The 16,840-nt window shown below is 42.7% G+C and overlaps 1 protein-coding gene across 1 annotated transcript; it reads right to left on the bottom strand.

Annotated features, from left to right (window-relative positions):
- Positions 1-2,849: 2,849 nt before the first annotated feature.
- On the bottom strand, positions 2,850-16,837 carry arel1 (apoptosis resistant E3 ubiquitin protein ligase 1). The gene is made up of 22 exons (XM_041953675.1): positions 16,802-16,837; positions 15,659-15,892; positions 14,996-15,164; positions 13,150-13,370; positions 12,979-13,050; positions 12,459-12,685; positions 12,081-12,318; positions 11,806-11,975; positions 11,413-11,593; positions 11,042-11,286; positions 10,826-10,903; positions 10,596-10,737; positions 10,381-10,502; positions 10,169-10,244; positions 9,454-9,563; positions 9,176-9,355; positions 8,755-8,880; positions 8,070-8,199; positions 7,907-7,965; positions 7,734-7,823; positions 7,487-7,662; positions 2,850-5,127 (listed from the first exon to the last, which is right to left on the bottom strand). The coding sequence occupies exons 2-22, from the start codon at positions 15,804-15,806 to the stop codon at positions 5,025-5,027; spliced, it is 3,063 nt and encodes a 1,020-aa protein (XP_041809609.1). The 5' UTR covers positions 15,807-15,892; positions 16,802-16,837; the 3' UTR covers positions 2,850-5,024.
- Between the last annotated feature and the right edge of the window lie 3 nt (positions 16,838-16,840).

Raw genomic sequence — 16,840 nt, 5'->3', positions numbered from 1 at the left:
GTCAGACAGTTGGACAGTCTACATAACAGGCCCTGTCTTCACAGAGGAAATATAAGGACTGAAATGTTTGCCGACACACTGAATGTAATGCAGCTGCACATCCCAGCAGGACAACTAACCCCATGAATCAATAGCCTCCCTCCAACATCATATATAACATAGACAGCCATCGGCTCAGGGACACTTAATCTCTACTCTAGCAGTTTTCCAAGACTTGCGGCAGTAAGCTTCTGCTCGTCTCTGACCTCAGCTGTACGCATAGACGTTTATATCATTTTCAAAAGAAAACATGTGTTGGCGGCTCTCTTTCTGATAGAGGAATGTACCTTAATTAGGCCTTTCTGACCGTGTGTGGCAGCTTTTACATGTTGTCCAGTGTGGACTCTTAGCGCCCCAGCTCCAGTGTTGAGAGCCAGGCCTCAGCACATAAATCACAGGGGACTGATAGGGGCAACAGGGAATCTGTGAAATAGCAAGAGATGGGTGGTAAAATCTTCATAATCAGCAGTAGCATCTCATCCATACATTCCTCTGCTGCATTTGGATGCCAGACCATTGTCATCACCGTGATGTGCATTTCTCACAGCCGTTTTCCACATAATCCACAGCCATGTCGACTGTGGAACCCCGCTGTCACCGGTCATACAGGGGGCCAGTTCGGACTCTGATAGGGCAACTGCAGAAGATACAGATGAGGTAGAAATTTCCTCCAACAAGCCTAACAGGCAAAGTCATTTTAGTGGTCAGAAAGGAGCGAGAGAACTCTTTCCGTTGTGGAGGAGGACGTTGCATGCTCACACACAGCCCTGATGTTTGCCAGTATTTAGACTGAGGCCTGAAGGACCTTTCGCGTGCAGCTTGAAGTCAGTATACTACAAAGAGAGCAAAGAGCAAACTGGGGAGAACTTCAGTCCAGGCCTGCTGCTGGAGCGATGCTCTCCTGTCCCTCAACAACCCTGATTAAGATTGGCCTCTAAATCGGCCCCATCATCACAGATGATGAATACCTGCAGCCAATCCAGTTGGCAGTTAATCAGTGGCGTCCAATCAGGTAATGAGAACCTGCATGTTGGAATGGGAAGCAGACAACCCCACGGCTGTTGAGAGGTCATGTTCTAAAGATACTTAAGGCGTGCCACATTTGTGTTGTCGGCCCTGTGGAGAGCAAAGTCTGCGGGAAATTGTCTTTGATCAGAGAAACTGATGGACATCTCCTCAGAGGCAGGGTGTCTGACTCAGAGATGGGAAATGAGGCACTGCATTTTCGATTATGTAAATTCTTTAGTTGAGGAGAACCACCCATAAGTGGACTCCCCCTGAAACTTGGCAACCCTGAACCCCAAAACCAAGCTGCAGTCAGATCTGGAGATGTTTATGGAATAGTACATGGAAAATTTGTCAGAGAAACATGTTTTCCCAGGGAATTAGTATCATCAGATGAATTTGTAAAATGCACAGTATTGTTGCAGAGTGATCTCCCGCAGGTTCTCTGGGGAAGCACAACCGTTCCAACATGGTACATTACTCGAAGCGAGCGCCAGAGGATGACTTTCTGATTTGTGGTCCCTCTTTAGCAAGCATTCCTGGGGGAAATTTGAGCGAGACCATTATGCAAATCCACAGGTGCATGCCAAGACCAAATAACTGGACTCCTGCCTCCAAGTACTTCAAGATGCCTTTCTGCTTGCTTCTGATAATGCTCAGACCACAGTGTGAGGAGACAAGCCAGGAACATGTGGGTGTAGCGCAGAGGGTCGCGGGGGCCCAAATGTCCACGGCCCTCATGCAAAGCAATTAAAAAAGTATTTTTGCTCGTAGAATCCATTATCAGACACTGTGTTACTCATGAAGCAAACATTCAGTCATGCAAGAGCGTGCTCCTGTCACGTCTTGTGCTGATACGGCTGTCAGTTATACCACCATCTCCATATGGTGAAGGGAAAGGGAGCCCCTGATTTCCAGGTATTATCACATTCCATACACAGCAGAGCTCTCAGAAGATTAATTACTCCTTCAGCTTATGTGAAACCAGCAGGTTTGAATGAACTTTGTTTATTTTCATGTGTTCCTGAGGTATGTATTATAAGTGTGCGGGGGGAATGAGAAATGCCTGAAAGGGAGGGGATTCAGTTTAGCTCTCTGTGTTGACGTGTGGAGGGTGAGATGAAGACAGGAAAGCTCCTCATGATTTACTGTCGCTAAGATGTCCCGGGGGACGACAGCAGAGGAAGTATGTGTCCTCTGTTCACGTCACATGTAGAGCCACTGCCCCCTTGTGTCTAAATAAGCACTCTGCTGGCCAAGAAGTGAAGTGGAATTTATAGGAATTTAGCTGATGAGTTTTTATGCATTCATGCAGTTATAAAACAGCCTGATAAAATATGCAAAGGAAAAAATATCTGGAAATCATTTAATTCAACTTCACTTTCCGCCTTCATTGCGACACCTCACTTATCCCAACTTACTAAAGGATCCAAACTTCAGACATTGACTATTACAATGTAGCATCTCCAGTCGTTTCATGAGGGGCCAGGATATTGATTTTTTTCATGCCAAAACCACCCTTCTGATTAAGACATGGCCTATGAATTAAGAAAATATTGGTACCAGTGATGAGATGTTACAAGTCATGGCCTCTAGTAAACATTGTCAACCTGATCTTCATGTTGAGAACACCTTTGGCATCCTGTTGGCAAATTTTGGACCCCAGTTAACGAACCACTGGTCTGTATGTACAGCATCGCATGCCAAATCCTAATCCAGGTTAGAAAGTGTAAAAAGACTATGATCACACTGCTTCACACAATCCAACTACGATGCGCAAAAAGTGAGATCAACTTTTAGTCCATCATTATTTATTCCCATAAACAAAGGGCCTGCAGAGCAGAGAATCTCAAACATTCATCAGCAAAGACTTGCCATTAAAAAAAGAAAAGGAAAAAGTACCCCAGCTTCAAAGTCATAGGCAAATATTTCACAATATCTACATTGCTAAAAGTCACACTCAGGTCATTTTACCCAGAAACAACCCAAACATAAAACATAGTAGATGCTCATGAAAGCAAATCATTAAACAAGAACATAAAACTAGACAAACCTCCTTCATATTGGTTTGTAATGGTCAGATCTAACGGGACAACTAACACACATAATGCTTAGACTACCTTTACTTCAGATAAATATATCAGCCATTGGTATTGGTGCGGAGAACACACCCTTCATGAACCATTTTCACTGCTCTCCTTGGTACATCAGGTCAACATTGCACTACCCAAACAAACACAAATCCATAAACCCTCTTATAAACCTCTTGACACTGTATAAAGCCAGCTAAAGCACAAGCAAATACTCATTAGACCCCAAGCGGACGCTGTGTTGGCTTGGGTGAATCAATGCAGTTAATCCCAACCTGCAGCGACTGCAGTCAGAATGACACTTCTCTGCCTTTAAAGTCAAATCTCTTTGTGGCTCTTCAATCAAACTTCTACAGAACAACTTGGGGGGTGAAACTGTATCCAGAGTGCTCTGTGGGGGAACACGGACATATTCTAATCAAAACCCCCATTGAGAAAAATCATCCATTAACGCCTCTGAACCTAAACATGAATTTCCCTAAACGCTCTACAAACACTCCAACTGGCAGCACACACTATTACAAAATGGCTAATGAACATGTAAACTCTGGAACAGCAAAGGAATTGCTACACAGTTATCACAGGAAAAAAGAGAAAACAACTCTGTTGGCTCAGGATATGGTCAACATTAACAGCATTAAAGATACTTACTTTTACAATAACATAAAGGGCACACTCACCACTGATAGAATGCTTTATCTTACTGAGAATATGGGACAATATGGCTAAAGGTTGTACAGTGAGGACTGGAAGGAGGCAACTATCAACAAACTGTATGTGTATGCTTTGCTATACGTGTGCTTGAACACAAATCCACCTCTCAGAGGATGCAAAGGTGGCATAGTAGATTCTGAGGTAAACCCATAAAAGGCTGTGAATGGAAAAGGAAAACGCATACAGCATGTACAACAAAATGTTTGTTGTATAAGGGCTCTCTCCTACATCCAACCAGCACTCACATCCACAGTGACCCCTGCGTGTACTAGGAGAAATGTCATAACATATCTACTACCTGTCGGCTACGTTGCTCTCACCTACGCACTTCCCTGGAAGCAATCAGAGGCAAAGGGTATGATGAATAAGGCAGGTTATAAAACATAACAGCAACATTTTCCCGCTCCAGACAAACATAATTTAAACAGTAGGGGTCCACACAAACATTGTTTTCAGACATAATAAGTTAAAAACATGTACAAACAATAGAAATTACTTGGCTTCTTTTAAAACCCATTCATTTCTGACGGAAACAAAAAAGCTTATCGAAATTATATAAACTCTCAACCCATCAAACGTGCAACAATAAAGAAATCCCTTCTCCTTAAATGTCAAATCAAAAAGGTAACCAGATGAAAACCTATGTATACACACTACTATGTACAAGTATTCAAATAAAAGAGAGATATTATATATTTACATACACACATCAGTCCCTGATCGATTAAGGCCAAAGTGCTGTAGATGCACGTGTCACCCACATCACATGTAGGCTGCTGTTGCACTTAAGTGTTCCTCAGTTTGCAAAATGCAAAAAAAAAAAAAGAAAGAAAGCAGTTATACAGTAATACTCAAGGCCTTTGCTCTAGCGTCATGTCTTTCAAACATATAAAACTAATCAATATTAGCATCAAGAAATAAAACTAGCGCAAACCTCACCTTTTCCAGCAGTTCATGGTTTCCTTTTTTTACAAAAGCAAGATATTTTACATACATACAGAAGCACTAGAGTTCATAAGGTTGAGTCCCGGTCTCAGGACAGCCTTCTGGGACTTCCTGTAACACCCTCTCATCCTGAGAGAGTATTTATAGGGAACGCAGGGAACCGGTGCACTGGATCGGGCAGCGCTGCTCCGCTCTTGAACAAGTGGAACCACGGCGCCGGTGACGGGCGAGTCAGAGCATGCCGAAGCCCTCGCTGCCCTCGCTGATGGCCAGCTTCAGCATCTTGTGCAGTTCCTCGTAGGAGTCGTAGGTGGGGAGGCACAGCTGGTTAAAACTAGACAGAAAAGGGGACCACGGAGGAGTGAGCTAATGTTTAGATCCTGATAAAACATTTACATAACATTTATACTCTACACAATGTTACGTGCGGCCGAAAACATTCGCGGATCTAAACATTAAAAGTGGGGGGATATTCTATATTTTTGTTATTGTTGACAAATCCGATGAAAAGGCCAAAACCAACAATTACTTTATTGTAAGTATTTCCTGGCCTGATCCATCTTATTCCTCTGTGACCAGGGGCAGACTGGGATAATAATTCAGGCTGGGACTCCACATTCACTCCACTCACAGCACACCATGTATACTGTAAGCGTTTTCTTCAAATATTTTTTTCTGTTTACTGTTTATGCCAGTGACATATGTTTTTCTTTTGGTCTAAAAAATTATTCCAAAATAGTTAAAAGCAGCCAAGTGTCTTCAGTTTCAATAGTTAGTCCATTGCATAATTAAGGCAACAGGAATAAATATTCATATATATCATGTTTGTACACTTTGTTTGTTTTGTACCTGGCATTTCCTCAGAGCTCTGACTGGACTAATGTTTATCATCATGAAGCTGTGGGAGCTCTGAGTCACTCGAGATACTTCCACCTGACAGACAGAGTATACAGGTCTTCATTTTCCAGATTATTTCCATGCATACGCATCTCCTGCTTTCCTACATAGCATGAGTATGTTTTTTTTTTTTTTTTTTTTCAAACATTGAATTTCTCAGTGGTGGAGTACAAATTCCAGGTATACTTAACTTGAGTATTTCCATTTTATCCAACTTCATATTTCTGTTCCAGTACATCTCAGGGGCAAATATTGTACTTTTTACTCCATTACATTTGTCACTAGCTTTTTTTCCAGAGTGCTCATATTCCTTTATGGGTTGAAAATTCTCCTACTTCTTAAATCAAATAAAGTATGTAAAGACGATGGTGGGTTAGCTGGAAAATGTATTGTTATTAAGATTAAAACAGGCCTGTCTTTCTGAGCACATGAAAAGTTGACTTTTTCAAGATACGTGGTTCCACTTGGACAGTGACGCTACAAACATATGATGATCTTCTAGAATACGATGCCTTGCTGTGGCTTGAACTACCCAGCAGTATAAAAAGTAGTTCAAATGATCTCAACCTTAAACACCTACAGCATTTTACAGCAATTAAGCAGCACTTCCCTCTCTGGTTATTCTCCTTTTAATACACTCCGTCTCACTCCCTTTTCTCTACACTGCTCGGCCAGGCACACTCTGTGTGCTGACTGAACTCTGTGTTGATATGTGTGCGACCGATCGCGTGTGACGACAGACAGAGATCAAACCATCAGGGTAAAAGCAGGCAACGGGGCTGATGGACTACAGTTCTGTGGCTGCCCTGTTTCCTCTTTCTTTTCACCATTTCATTTTGCATTTTTAACACAGGCCAGACTCTCCAGGTCAATCAGCTTGCCAGGCCACTGGGAGTTCTCCTGGTGCTCCCGCTGGCCGGTCTGGGTCTGTCTGTGCCATAGAGCCAAGAACTATTTAACTATTTAAAACAATGAGCCACACTGTTGTGCTGGGCAACATGTTTACCAGACACACCTTTCTGCTGCTGTAAACACTCACATATGTATTAATCCACCACTGAAAACAGATGGAAAAGAAACTCACTATTTACTCCTCTTTGAGTAACTTTTGCTAACAACTACAGTGCCCAGCCTATTTGAGAAATAACTTTTTTAACAGGAGAGAGGAAGAGTCAACAGCCATGCTAGCAGCTCTGCAAGGCTGTACCTAGGCAAAATGATGCTTTGGACTAAATGCCATCATCCGCTAACATGTTCACAATGACAATGCTAACATGCTGATGTTCGTCAGGTATAACGACCCTGTTAAGTGCATTAGCATGCTAAAATTAAACTAAACACAAAGCACAGCTGAGGGTGATGCTGATTGTGCAAAACAAATTTTAAAATGATGTTTTGGACCATTTTATGCCTCCACAGTGATAGTGAAGAGACGACAGGAATCAAGGGAGAGAATTAAGGTCTCCATCCAACCAGGACAAATAAAATTTGGACCTGATGGTGGCACAAGAGAAAAGGCCACAGGTTCACCAAAGTCATTAGGATACATCATCTGGAAACCACGGACGTCTGTGCAAAGTTTGTATGCCAAACCATGCCGTAGCTGTTGAGATAGTTATTAAAATCCAGTAATGACCAAAATCAGTAGGAGTCATCGCCTGAGGACCATGAATGTCTGTATTTCAGTCTGGAACAGAGCGGTGGAGTGTAGAACTGATTAGCAAGCCGACAGACAGTACCGCCCAAAAAACCTCACATCATCCTTTAAGTGTATGTGCCTGTGCTTTCCTACTCACCACGTGTGTGCAGTGGGCAAGGTGCTGTGTGTGGGGGCGGCAATGATCTGGAAGGAGGGGCAAAGGGTGTTGAATCCTCCAGGGGGAAGCTGAGAGGAGCCGGTGGTGAACTGCAGCAGACGAGCCAACTCTTCCTGGGTGAAGCTGGACACTACGGCCCAGAACCACTTCATCACCTGCAGACAAAATCAACACGCTCAGACATTTTCATCACTGGCCAAAGAAACAGAGAAGTTCCGTGGCATACTTTCTCTCTGAAGTGCCATGATCCCCCCACAATCACAGCGTGGGCCTTGAAGTCCTGCACGTTTATATCACCGGTGCCGCACATCAACAGCTGGAGAAATAAAAGAGAAAAATTAAAACTACCCAGTGGCGTTCTAAAGATCAACAGGATTTTATTATAAACATCACACATACCTCCAACTCATTCTCATCAAATATAGCTAGCAGGTTTTCTGGAACCAGTTCGTTCAAACCTGCAATTAATCAGGAAATTACACTAATTACGTGCACATTACCGGAGATCTCAAATGAGGGAAATTAGTGAAAAATGTCAGTGCAGCTGTGCTAGTTTCCTTACCTTTCAGGAAGTGTTCCACCTCATCTCTCACCTGGCTGGCCAGTCTGTACTGGGCCAGCAGGTTTAGATAGTGCATCTTGTTTTCATTGGTAACAGCAATCTGAGCGCCCCCTGATATCAGCTCCACCACCTGCAAGAGAACATGTGGCAGGATATAAATGTCGGACAAAATACATAACACGGGAAAACAACGTAAGACGTGAAACAGTTTTTAACTCGATTATTTTGTGGGTCACAAAAGCCAGGAAAGGAAAGATGGCGGAGAATTAGAATAAGAGTTCAATAAGAGTTCAGAAACTTTCTTGTCTGTCAAATCTATTTACACAGGTCTAACACGTGTGAGTGTTTGGCGGTCACATGCTTGTCAGAATTAGTATAAATGTTTGGGCAATTATTCTAAGAGTGAAAAAGATCAGTTTGGAGCAATATGTATCTCATTAAACAAGAAGTAGGTTAAACTTTGTTTCAACGCGGGGAGTTACGCTGCCAGCAGCGAAGTTTAAAAATGGCCGAGGGTGCCAAACTCAACTTTCCTCCACCTTTATGTAAACTCCCCCTCTTTAAGAAAAACTAGACACTTGCCAAACAATCAATATGGTTCCTTTTGTTTGGTTTATTGCTCCTATCTCCTGTGAAATTACATCAGGGATAAAAGCGGATGTTCCTTTCCAAAGTGTTGCCTCACCTTCTCCAGCTGTCCTGACTTGCTGTACTTCTCCTCGGCGAACACCAGGTCCATTTCGCTCACGTCATTGTTTAGGATGAAGCAGACTTTAGTTTTGTAGAACTCCTGGTCGTCTGTCTCAAAGTACTGTGCGTTGAAAAACAAAATGAAAACACAAGAAAATGACGTTTTTAAACAAACACGGCGCTTCATCTTCTCGGTGGCGGGATAAAAAGATGATTGGGCCGGCTTTACTTCTCAGCTTTGGAATCTTGGGAAATTGGATAAACAGCAAAACATGCTGGCTTGTTCTCCATGAAACAAATAAGGCCAAGAAACACATCAGGTTTCTTGGCTTTGTGAGGAACGTTAAAGTAATGAGACAGACCAGCCGACAGCACATGGTAAACAATCAAAACATGACCTGCACTATGTTCCATACCTTGTAGTTCATCCTGAGGCCAATGATCTGGGCCAAGAAGGACCGTGTAAAGCGAGCTCGCACCAGCTGTTTGTAGGCCCCACCCAGAGCTGACTCATACAGGCACTTCCCCACGATGCGTCCTGCAAACTCATACATCTTTAGGCGCAGGTGGGCTGGCCGGTCAGCGTTTGGATGCACCTGAAAAATGAAGATGAGAATGCTCTTATTTTCATCTTTCAACAGCATCTGAAAGTGATTTTGAATTGTGGTTTAAGTGGTAAAACAGACTAACTTACGAGGCCCTGGTTGTTGTCGCTGAAGCGGGTGAACAGCTGGTTGGAGGTGTCAAAGAGGGTCTTGCAAATAAGCTCAAACCATTCCCTGCGAGGCCCTCCCCAGTCCAGAGCTGCACAGAAACAGCAGTGTGGTCATCTTAATGAATTACTGGGTCTGTAACTTTCATTAGGATGTCATTTTAAGGCCTTTTGTTTTAAAGTGCTTGCTGCAACAGTAGAAAAGTACACAGTTTTAAAGGCAAACTTCATTATTTTTCAACCTGGACCCTATTTTGAGTAAGAGTGCTGCAGCCATGAAACAGGCTGCAATGTGAGTCTTTGGGGCAATTGTCCACTGTTACAGTTCATCCACTAAAAGCGCTTGTTTTTATCACTGACAGGCTCAGAATGTTATTTAAAATGTCTGGAAACATTATGGAAAAGATCCCTATAGAGACAGACCTTTTTGTTAAAGAGTAAAATCATTTTTGTTTAACCAGAAACAGCAGCCCACCTCAAAGCCACCAGACTCCATTGAAAAGAACAGTAATTTTACCTTGAACATTATCACAGTCAATACTTGACTGATTTCAACAATTGTTGTCCCCTTTAGTCACTTAGACACAAAGAAGATGGGAAAGTAAGGGTTTGGGTTGACTAATGCTGAAGTTTCCCTTTAAACGCACAGTGAAGCCACCTTGAGTCTCACTCAGTTATATTCACATGTTCTGTTTACCTTCCTCATCCTGAAACACGACCTCAAAGTTCTTACTCCAGTCTGACACAGAGAAGTTCCTTGTAGCCTTCAGGGACTAAGTACCAGCAAGTGAGACAGACAAACGAGAGAGTTAAAATTATCACTGGGGCCACATGACTTGTGATTACATGCCTACATTCATAATGCACAGCTTATGAAACAGCTTTGTTACAGAGTAAAGCAGCACTCACTGAATCTAGAATGGAGTGTCGAGTGATTTTTAGGCAGGTCTTGGTGCGAGGTCTCTTGGAGTGGATGTGCCTGAGTTCACGTTGAAAGAAGTTCACTTTGTCTTGAAAGGTTTCAGAGCCACCTATAGACAATATCATCAAATTACTGCTCCGCAAAAGACAGGATTTACCAGGTGCAGCTCAAGCGACAGTGATCACATCAGACTGAGACGAACCAATGTTCTTGTGGAGGAAGCGAATGAAAGTGGCTGCCATGATGTTCCTGTCTTTGCAGCTGAGCTCTACGGGAGGCTGTATCCCATCATCCACCACTAGAGTGAGGTACTTGTGTACCGGGTCAGGACCATAATAGGTAAACTGAAAAGAGAACAGGTGATTACGGTGAGCGTCAGACCAAATGAAAGTGGGCTGTTCTCCGGGCTTTTCTGACATAAATTCTGCTTACCTTCGTTCCTGGACATACTCGAAAGGTGAAAAGGCGCCACGGAATAATTTTCAGGTAGAACTCCTTCACGGATAGTTGCTGTTTGACATAAAAAGTCCAAGTCCCATTAACACAAGTTGTGCCCTCTCAAATACAAAACATCCTACTTTTTTATATTCACAAAACCAAAAGAAAAATCTTACTAATTAACCCGGACCCTTATATGCTGGATCTTACCTTTGGCGATATGTAACAGTAGACCTTTTTTGGTTTCTTGACCTTCTCAGGTTGTCCCTCCACAGGAGAGTCGTGCTCATCCTCCTCTTCTCCCATGGAGGGCCTCCTCTGGGGAGCTAGCAAAGAGGAGGCTGGTAACTGCCACGAGGAACTGCTGTAGTTCCCACTGCTGTAAAGGTATGCCTCAAAGTAGATACTGATGCCTGGAGTGGACACATTCTTCTCCACACAGGCCTTCTCATTCTCTGAAATGTGTGATGACAATATGGTATAAGGCTTTGAAAACAAAGAGAATGAAAAACACACCACATTTATGGGTCCAGATCCTTTAATAGCTGTGCATTTTAATTCAGCATGGAAAGGATGCTCACCATTGAGAACAATAATGTCAAACTCCCCGTTGCTGAGCGGCTGGGCCTTGTAGGAGATACGGGCCCTGAAACAGCCCGTCCTCCTCAGGGTCAGTCTCAGCAGAACCTGGCACTGCTGCTTGTTGAGTGAAACTGACTTACTGTAGTACTCCTCCAGATTGTCATCATCCACTGTGCCCAGCTGGAGGAACAGGAAAACTAAAATGAATCCCTGCTCAGAGTTCTGGAAATGACCAGTAAGAACCTGTTCTGCTGTACTGTGAAGCTAGTGACTGTGCAGTTGGGAAAAGAAGGGGGAAGAGAAATACTGGCTTTTGTTTTTACAATCGCAATCAAGAAATAAATCTTCAAATTACAGTATGATGATAATAGAGAAGAGGTTTGTTGCCTTACAGAGTGTACATGGACGCTGTAGTTGGCTTCATCTGTTAGAGATGTGGAGTTACTGGTGGGGTTTCCATACTCGTCCCTGGGCTCAATCTGCAAAGTGTGCTGCTGGCCGTTTGTTAGCACCAGTGTGGAGAAATGGTAGGCTATCTTGGTTTTGGATGGGACAACTGTACCTGAAGTGAACGAAAGAAACAGAAAAATCATCAGCAATACAAAAATGTCAAATCAATAATTCCACACAGCAAAATATAGAGATAGATGTAAAACAGTATTAATACCTGGCTGGAATATCTTGTAATAGGGGCTGTAGGCCACATTGAGGCCACCCAGCTTCACAGCAACCTCATAACGTCCGGCCTTGCGCACTGTGAAGGCCACTTTGACCACATTGGATTCTGGTTCTTGAAGAACCTCCTGTGTAACAGGAATGTCCAGAGCCAACTCAATGTGGGTGATGTTGACCCTCAGTCCCACAGGCCGATGAGCCGGGAAAGGCTGGCCGTTCTTATAGAACAGCTGAGAAGACACAGGTACAAATGGAGTACGATTTAAAACAGGAAGTCCATTTTAGATTTCTGAAAATAGCTTTTTCATCTCTGCAAACTACATATAGAAGAAAATCCATTCAGTCAGAGACAAGAGGAATCAATTATCACCTGAACTCTGAAGCTCATAGTTTGGCCCACTTCCTGCGGTTCCTTCCAATCCCAAGACACCTTGCAGGAACGTGGGTCCAGGTAGTTGCCCCGGACATAATCGTAGATGCTACGGTCACCGCGTCGCCCTGGATCCTCATTCTGCAGGAAGCTGACCACCCTCGCTGCAAGCTCACAGAGGAACTTGATGGTAAAGACAAACGCTATGATGGAAACAGTAATTCCACCTGACACAAGAGGGGGAGAAGCAAAGGAGACAAGTTCTTGGAACATGTGTTTGCAAAAATTTAAAGGCATTTATTTGGTTATGAAAGAAAACAGAGCAAAGTTAAATGTTCAACAAAGGTTTATAGGACCAAAATTTTAGGCTGTGCAAACACTATGAAGCAATTTGTAAAACTGATGGTACCACATCAAGATTAAAGCATATGCTCACAGGAAGAGTAAGAATGGTTCACTTAGTAGTAATTCCAGAACCAGCCATATCAAGCCCAATTCAGAAAGTCAACACAAGACTCACCAATCACGTAAAACATGAGGTCCCTTATCAAGAAGCACAGTGCCACAGTACAGCCAAATATGAGAGCTCCCGCTGAAAAGACAAGCGGACAATGAACGAAAGAATAATTAAAATGAAGATAATAGATGTTTTCTGTGCTGAATCTGCAGGTTAAATGTTGATGGATCTCACCAATTGACCACTTCTCATTCAGACGCCTCTCAGCAAGGCTGTGCACCAGCCGGATCTCGTAGTCCTGGTCACGAATCCCCCTGGATGTCTGGAGGATCTTGATGCCTGTAGACAACCTTATGTAGTCGTCGTAGTAGTAGCCCCAGGCAGCTAGAGACAGCTGCAGTTGACTGTCAAACTGAGACAGATCATCCAGATTCATACAACCCAAGGTTTTCAGTCTGCAGTGGAAAGCAAAAAGGACAGTATATGAAGCAGATAAATGGCAGCAATGCTTAATAACTTTAAAAGTAAAGCCTTTAGAAATACAACCCTACCATGAAATGTTGGTCCGGATGTATTGAACAAGACTGCTGACTGAATTGCACAAAAGCTTGTGTCACAGGCAAAACAAGGACTAGTTTTTGTGAAACGCTGAATGAAGAGGAACCTCAATCTTACCAGTTTAACTCTGAGGTACTCAGGTGGCGCAGCAGACAATATATTTAATGTTTGACCTCATCAGCTTCATTGATTTTTGTAAATATCTGCTAATTCTGAATTTGATGCCAACAACACATTTCAAACAAGTTGGGACAGGAGCAACAAAAAGACTGAGAAATTTGTGGAACGCTCCAAAAACCCCTGTTTGGGCTCATGAACACTTCGTAAAATAGTTGTTGGTTAACACGGCTCATTTGCATGACTGCATACACAGCGTTCCAATTTTTTGGAACAAGGGTTGTAAGGTGAAAGGATGAAAAGTATTAACATACTATATTAACATACAACACATGTGACTTAACACACTGAAAACATTTTTCTCGGTTTTAAAACACATTTCAATCCCAAACGTAACAACTGCAATTTGTACAGACAAATAAACATGGATATCTTTTTCCAATTGCCAGTTTTCTCTGGCAACAAGAAATTGTACATCAAAGCTCAACTATCCAACATTGCTTTCTTTGATTTAATGCCATGCACATATGAATTAACTTGTATGCTGCAATTACCGTGCTCCTATTTATTTCTTTATATAATCATATCTTCTTTTCTATTTTTATGCACTATTTCATTGACAAGTAATGAGAGGCTTATGTGACTCTGCAACTTCCCCATTTACAGTGTAATATTTTCAGCCAACAAATGAAAGACCATCTTCTGTTACAACATAGTTGGTCACTGAATGGAGGCTCACCCAGAATTCTGTGAATAATCAAGGTTTAATGTCCAGTCAGTCAAAATAGCAACAGAAGCAGCGATAGAGTGATGGTCATGACCTTCAGAAATGTGACACTGTGCCTCACTATAAAAGTAGGATAGTTTTCCTTAAAAACATTATAACTGTAACCCAATTATGTGAGAAAAACAGCTGACCTTTAGAAATATTATAGTTGACTTTCCTTAAACTGAGGCAGGGTTAGCTGCGGCAACATTTTGATAAAGAAACTACTTATCACAGCCGCTTCTGATTGCATCAACAGAGAGCCCCCAACACACACAGTACACAAACATCTGCATTGCTGCAGGGTCTCACAGTGACAGTCTCTGAAGAATACTTTTTACTGCAGTGACCCTCTGAAACACTGCAGCCTCCACAGCTCAGTGTCAGCAAACTCAGCTAACCATGAATGGCGATGGTGCCCTCAAGTGGATGTAAATAAATATAGCCTGTTTGTACCAGCATAAGACATGACTATTACCACATAACCAATGAAAGGACATTAAGAAAAATAAAACCATACCGGGAAAAATCTGCATTTAAGACATGCCAACAAGTAATTGTTTCCGGAAAAAGGAAAGCTGCGCACAACTGTTTGCCAGGTTGGTGTGAATGTTAAAGTTATGACCTTTCATTGCTTACGTGTGGTAGTAGTGCTCCAGGTTCTGGGAGCAAAGCCACTCCTGGAAGGCAAAGTCTCGGAGCAGCTGGATGTGGGCCTCGGCAATTTCCCTCCAGCGCTGCTGTTCCTTCACCACCTCTTCCAGACGACTCAGTACACTCAGACTCAGTTCCTCCAGTGTCTGTACATCTGGATGACACATGAACAGCACATGAAAATCCCCCAGCACATACCGGCCAACAAATGAGCATCAGCAATCCCCCAAACCAGGCTTAAATACTCATTAAAGTCTATTGTAACGAGTATTTAAGCCTGTGCTGATTGTCTATGCATGCCACATGTATTTCATAAGCCTGAATATTCAGTGTTCAAAACCAAAATATGAACACGGTCAAAGCAATAAGGCACACAATCTACTCTAAACAGAGTTCAAGTCCAGTTAAACATGACACTTATCCCTGGTATTTCTACAAAAGCTCTAAAAGGTGCTGGATAAGCTCATAATTAGAGAAACCATCCAAGCCAGAAAGTTTCATGCACTAATAACCTGTCTTGCAGAAGTGTCATTGTGCAGGTCACGAGAGCTACGCCTGCTTACTCCACCCTGGATTAGACCATCAACCAAATTTCTAATGAGCAATGGTCATGTAAATCTCACATCAAGATGACTGTAACCCACTGACCTTCGAATAAGTAGCTGTATTGAGAGAGGCTATGTCCTTGGAGCCATTCCTCAATCTGACTTTCTTTTCCTTTCTTCCAGCGTACTTCCCAGAAGAAGATCCACGACACTGAGCAGAAGAGGAAGGTCAGGAAGAAGCGGCGGTCCATCAGACCATCTTTCAGCCTTCGCTCAGTCCCCTCCGTGCTCAAAGGAAGACTGCCACTCACCAGGGGGCTAGTCAGAACTCCTACAACTGAAGAAAAAAACTGCTTAGGCTCTAAACAGCTAAACCAAAATATAGAACGAGAGCTTAAGCTTTTAACAAATGGATACTAATGAGAAACATTAGTCATATAGACGAGAAATGATTACACCAATACGTTTCACAATAACCTGCTCTGCCAAGAAAGCATGAATATTTAAGTGTCACCTTGGAGAAGTGTTGGCTGATGGGAGAATAACATTACATGTAATCCACAGCACTGAAATATGCATGAAGAACTTGGCTACAGAATAGTCATAAACTCTCACCAGCATTTGTTTAGACAGAACAAACTATCGAAGTCACAGAAGCCAGGTCAATTACAGTCTAAGTACACTCAAGATCCCATTCAACAACTATCGTCCAGATGATGGTGATGGTACTGATACTGATGAGCTGTCTAGACGAGCTAGCTCAGGTATCAAAACGTTGCCAAATGTCATCCGCTGCCACTATCACAAATAACCATATAGCTAACTAAATAACGTATCCAAACATTCAGCTTTGGTTAAGTTTACCGGACAACTGTCTGAATGACGTTTCGAAAACCAGAAAACACCGGGATCGGAACAACAGGCTAACTGCAGTATCATCAGTTCTCGCTTGTCTATTGACACCAGGAGCGCAAGGTGGGCTAATGTTAACAACTGTTAGCATCGTACTGACATACTGCTATAGCAGCATTAGTTGACTGGCGAACAACAGCATAGTGCTAAAAGCTAGCCACGTTAGCCAAAAATGTCATCGTATTTTCAGAAAGCTGGTCGCCAGCTCATGGCGGTTATCAAGATGCACACCACAACACGTTCATAAGACGACACTTGCAATAACACAGTTACCCAAAGCAAAAGTGCAAATGTAGAAATGTCATTAATCTATGCTATTAAACACTGCATCTACCTTCGTCTCTCAGGCATTAGCTTAGCAACCGGAAAATGC

This window comes from Chelmon rostratus, chromosome 15, assembly GCF_017976325.1.
Source record: "Chelmon rostratus isolate fCheRos1 chromosome 15, fCheRos1.pri, whole genome shotgun sequence".
NCBI lineage: Eukaryota > Metazoa > Chordata > Actinopteri > Chaetodontiformes > Chaetodontidae > Chelmon > Chelmon rostratus.
This window is presented reverse-complemented; position numbering and strand designations above follow the sequence as displayed.

Coding starts and splice junctions, on each gene's coding strand:
- arel1 (XM_041953675.1), bottom strand. CDS start 15,806: ATGGACCGCCGCTTCTTCCTGACCTTCCTCTTCTGCTCAGTGTCGTGG. Junction 10,738..10,825: donor GAGTATGTCCAGGAACGAAG/GTAAGCAGAATT, acceptor TTCTCTTTTCAG/TTTACCTATTATGGTCCTGA. Junction 10,245..10,380: donor GACACTCCATTCTAGATTCA/GTGAGTGCTGCT, acceptor GCTGGTACTTAG/TCCCTGAAGGCTACAAGGAA.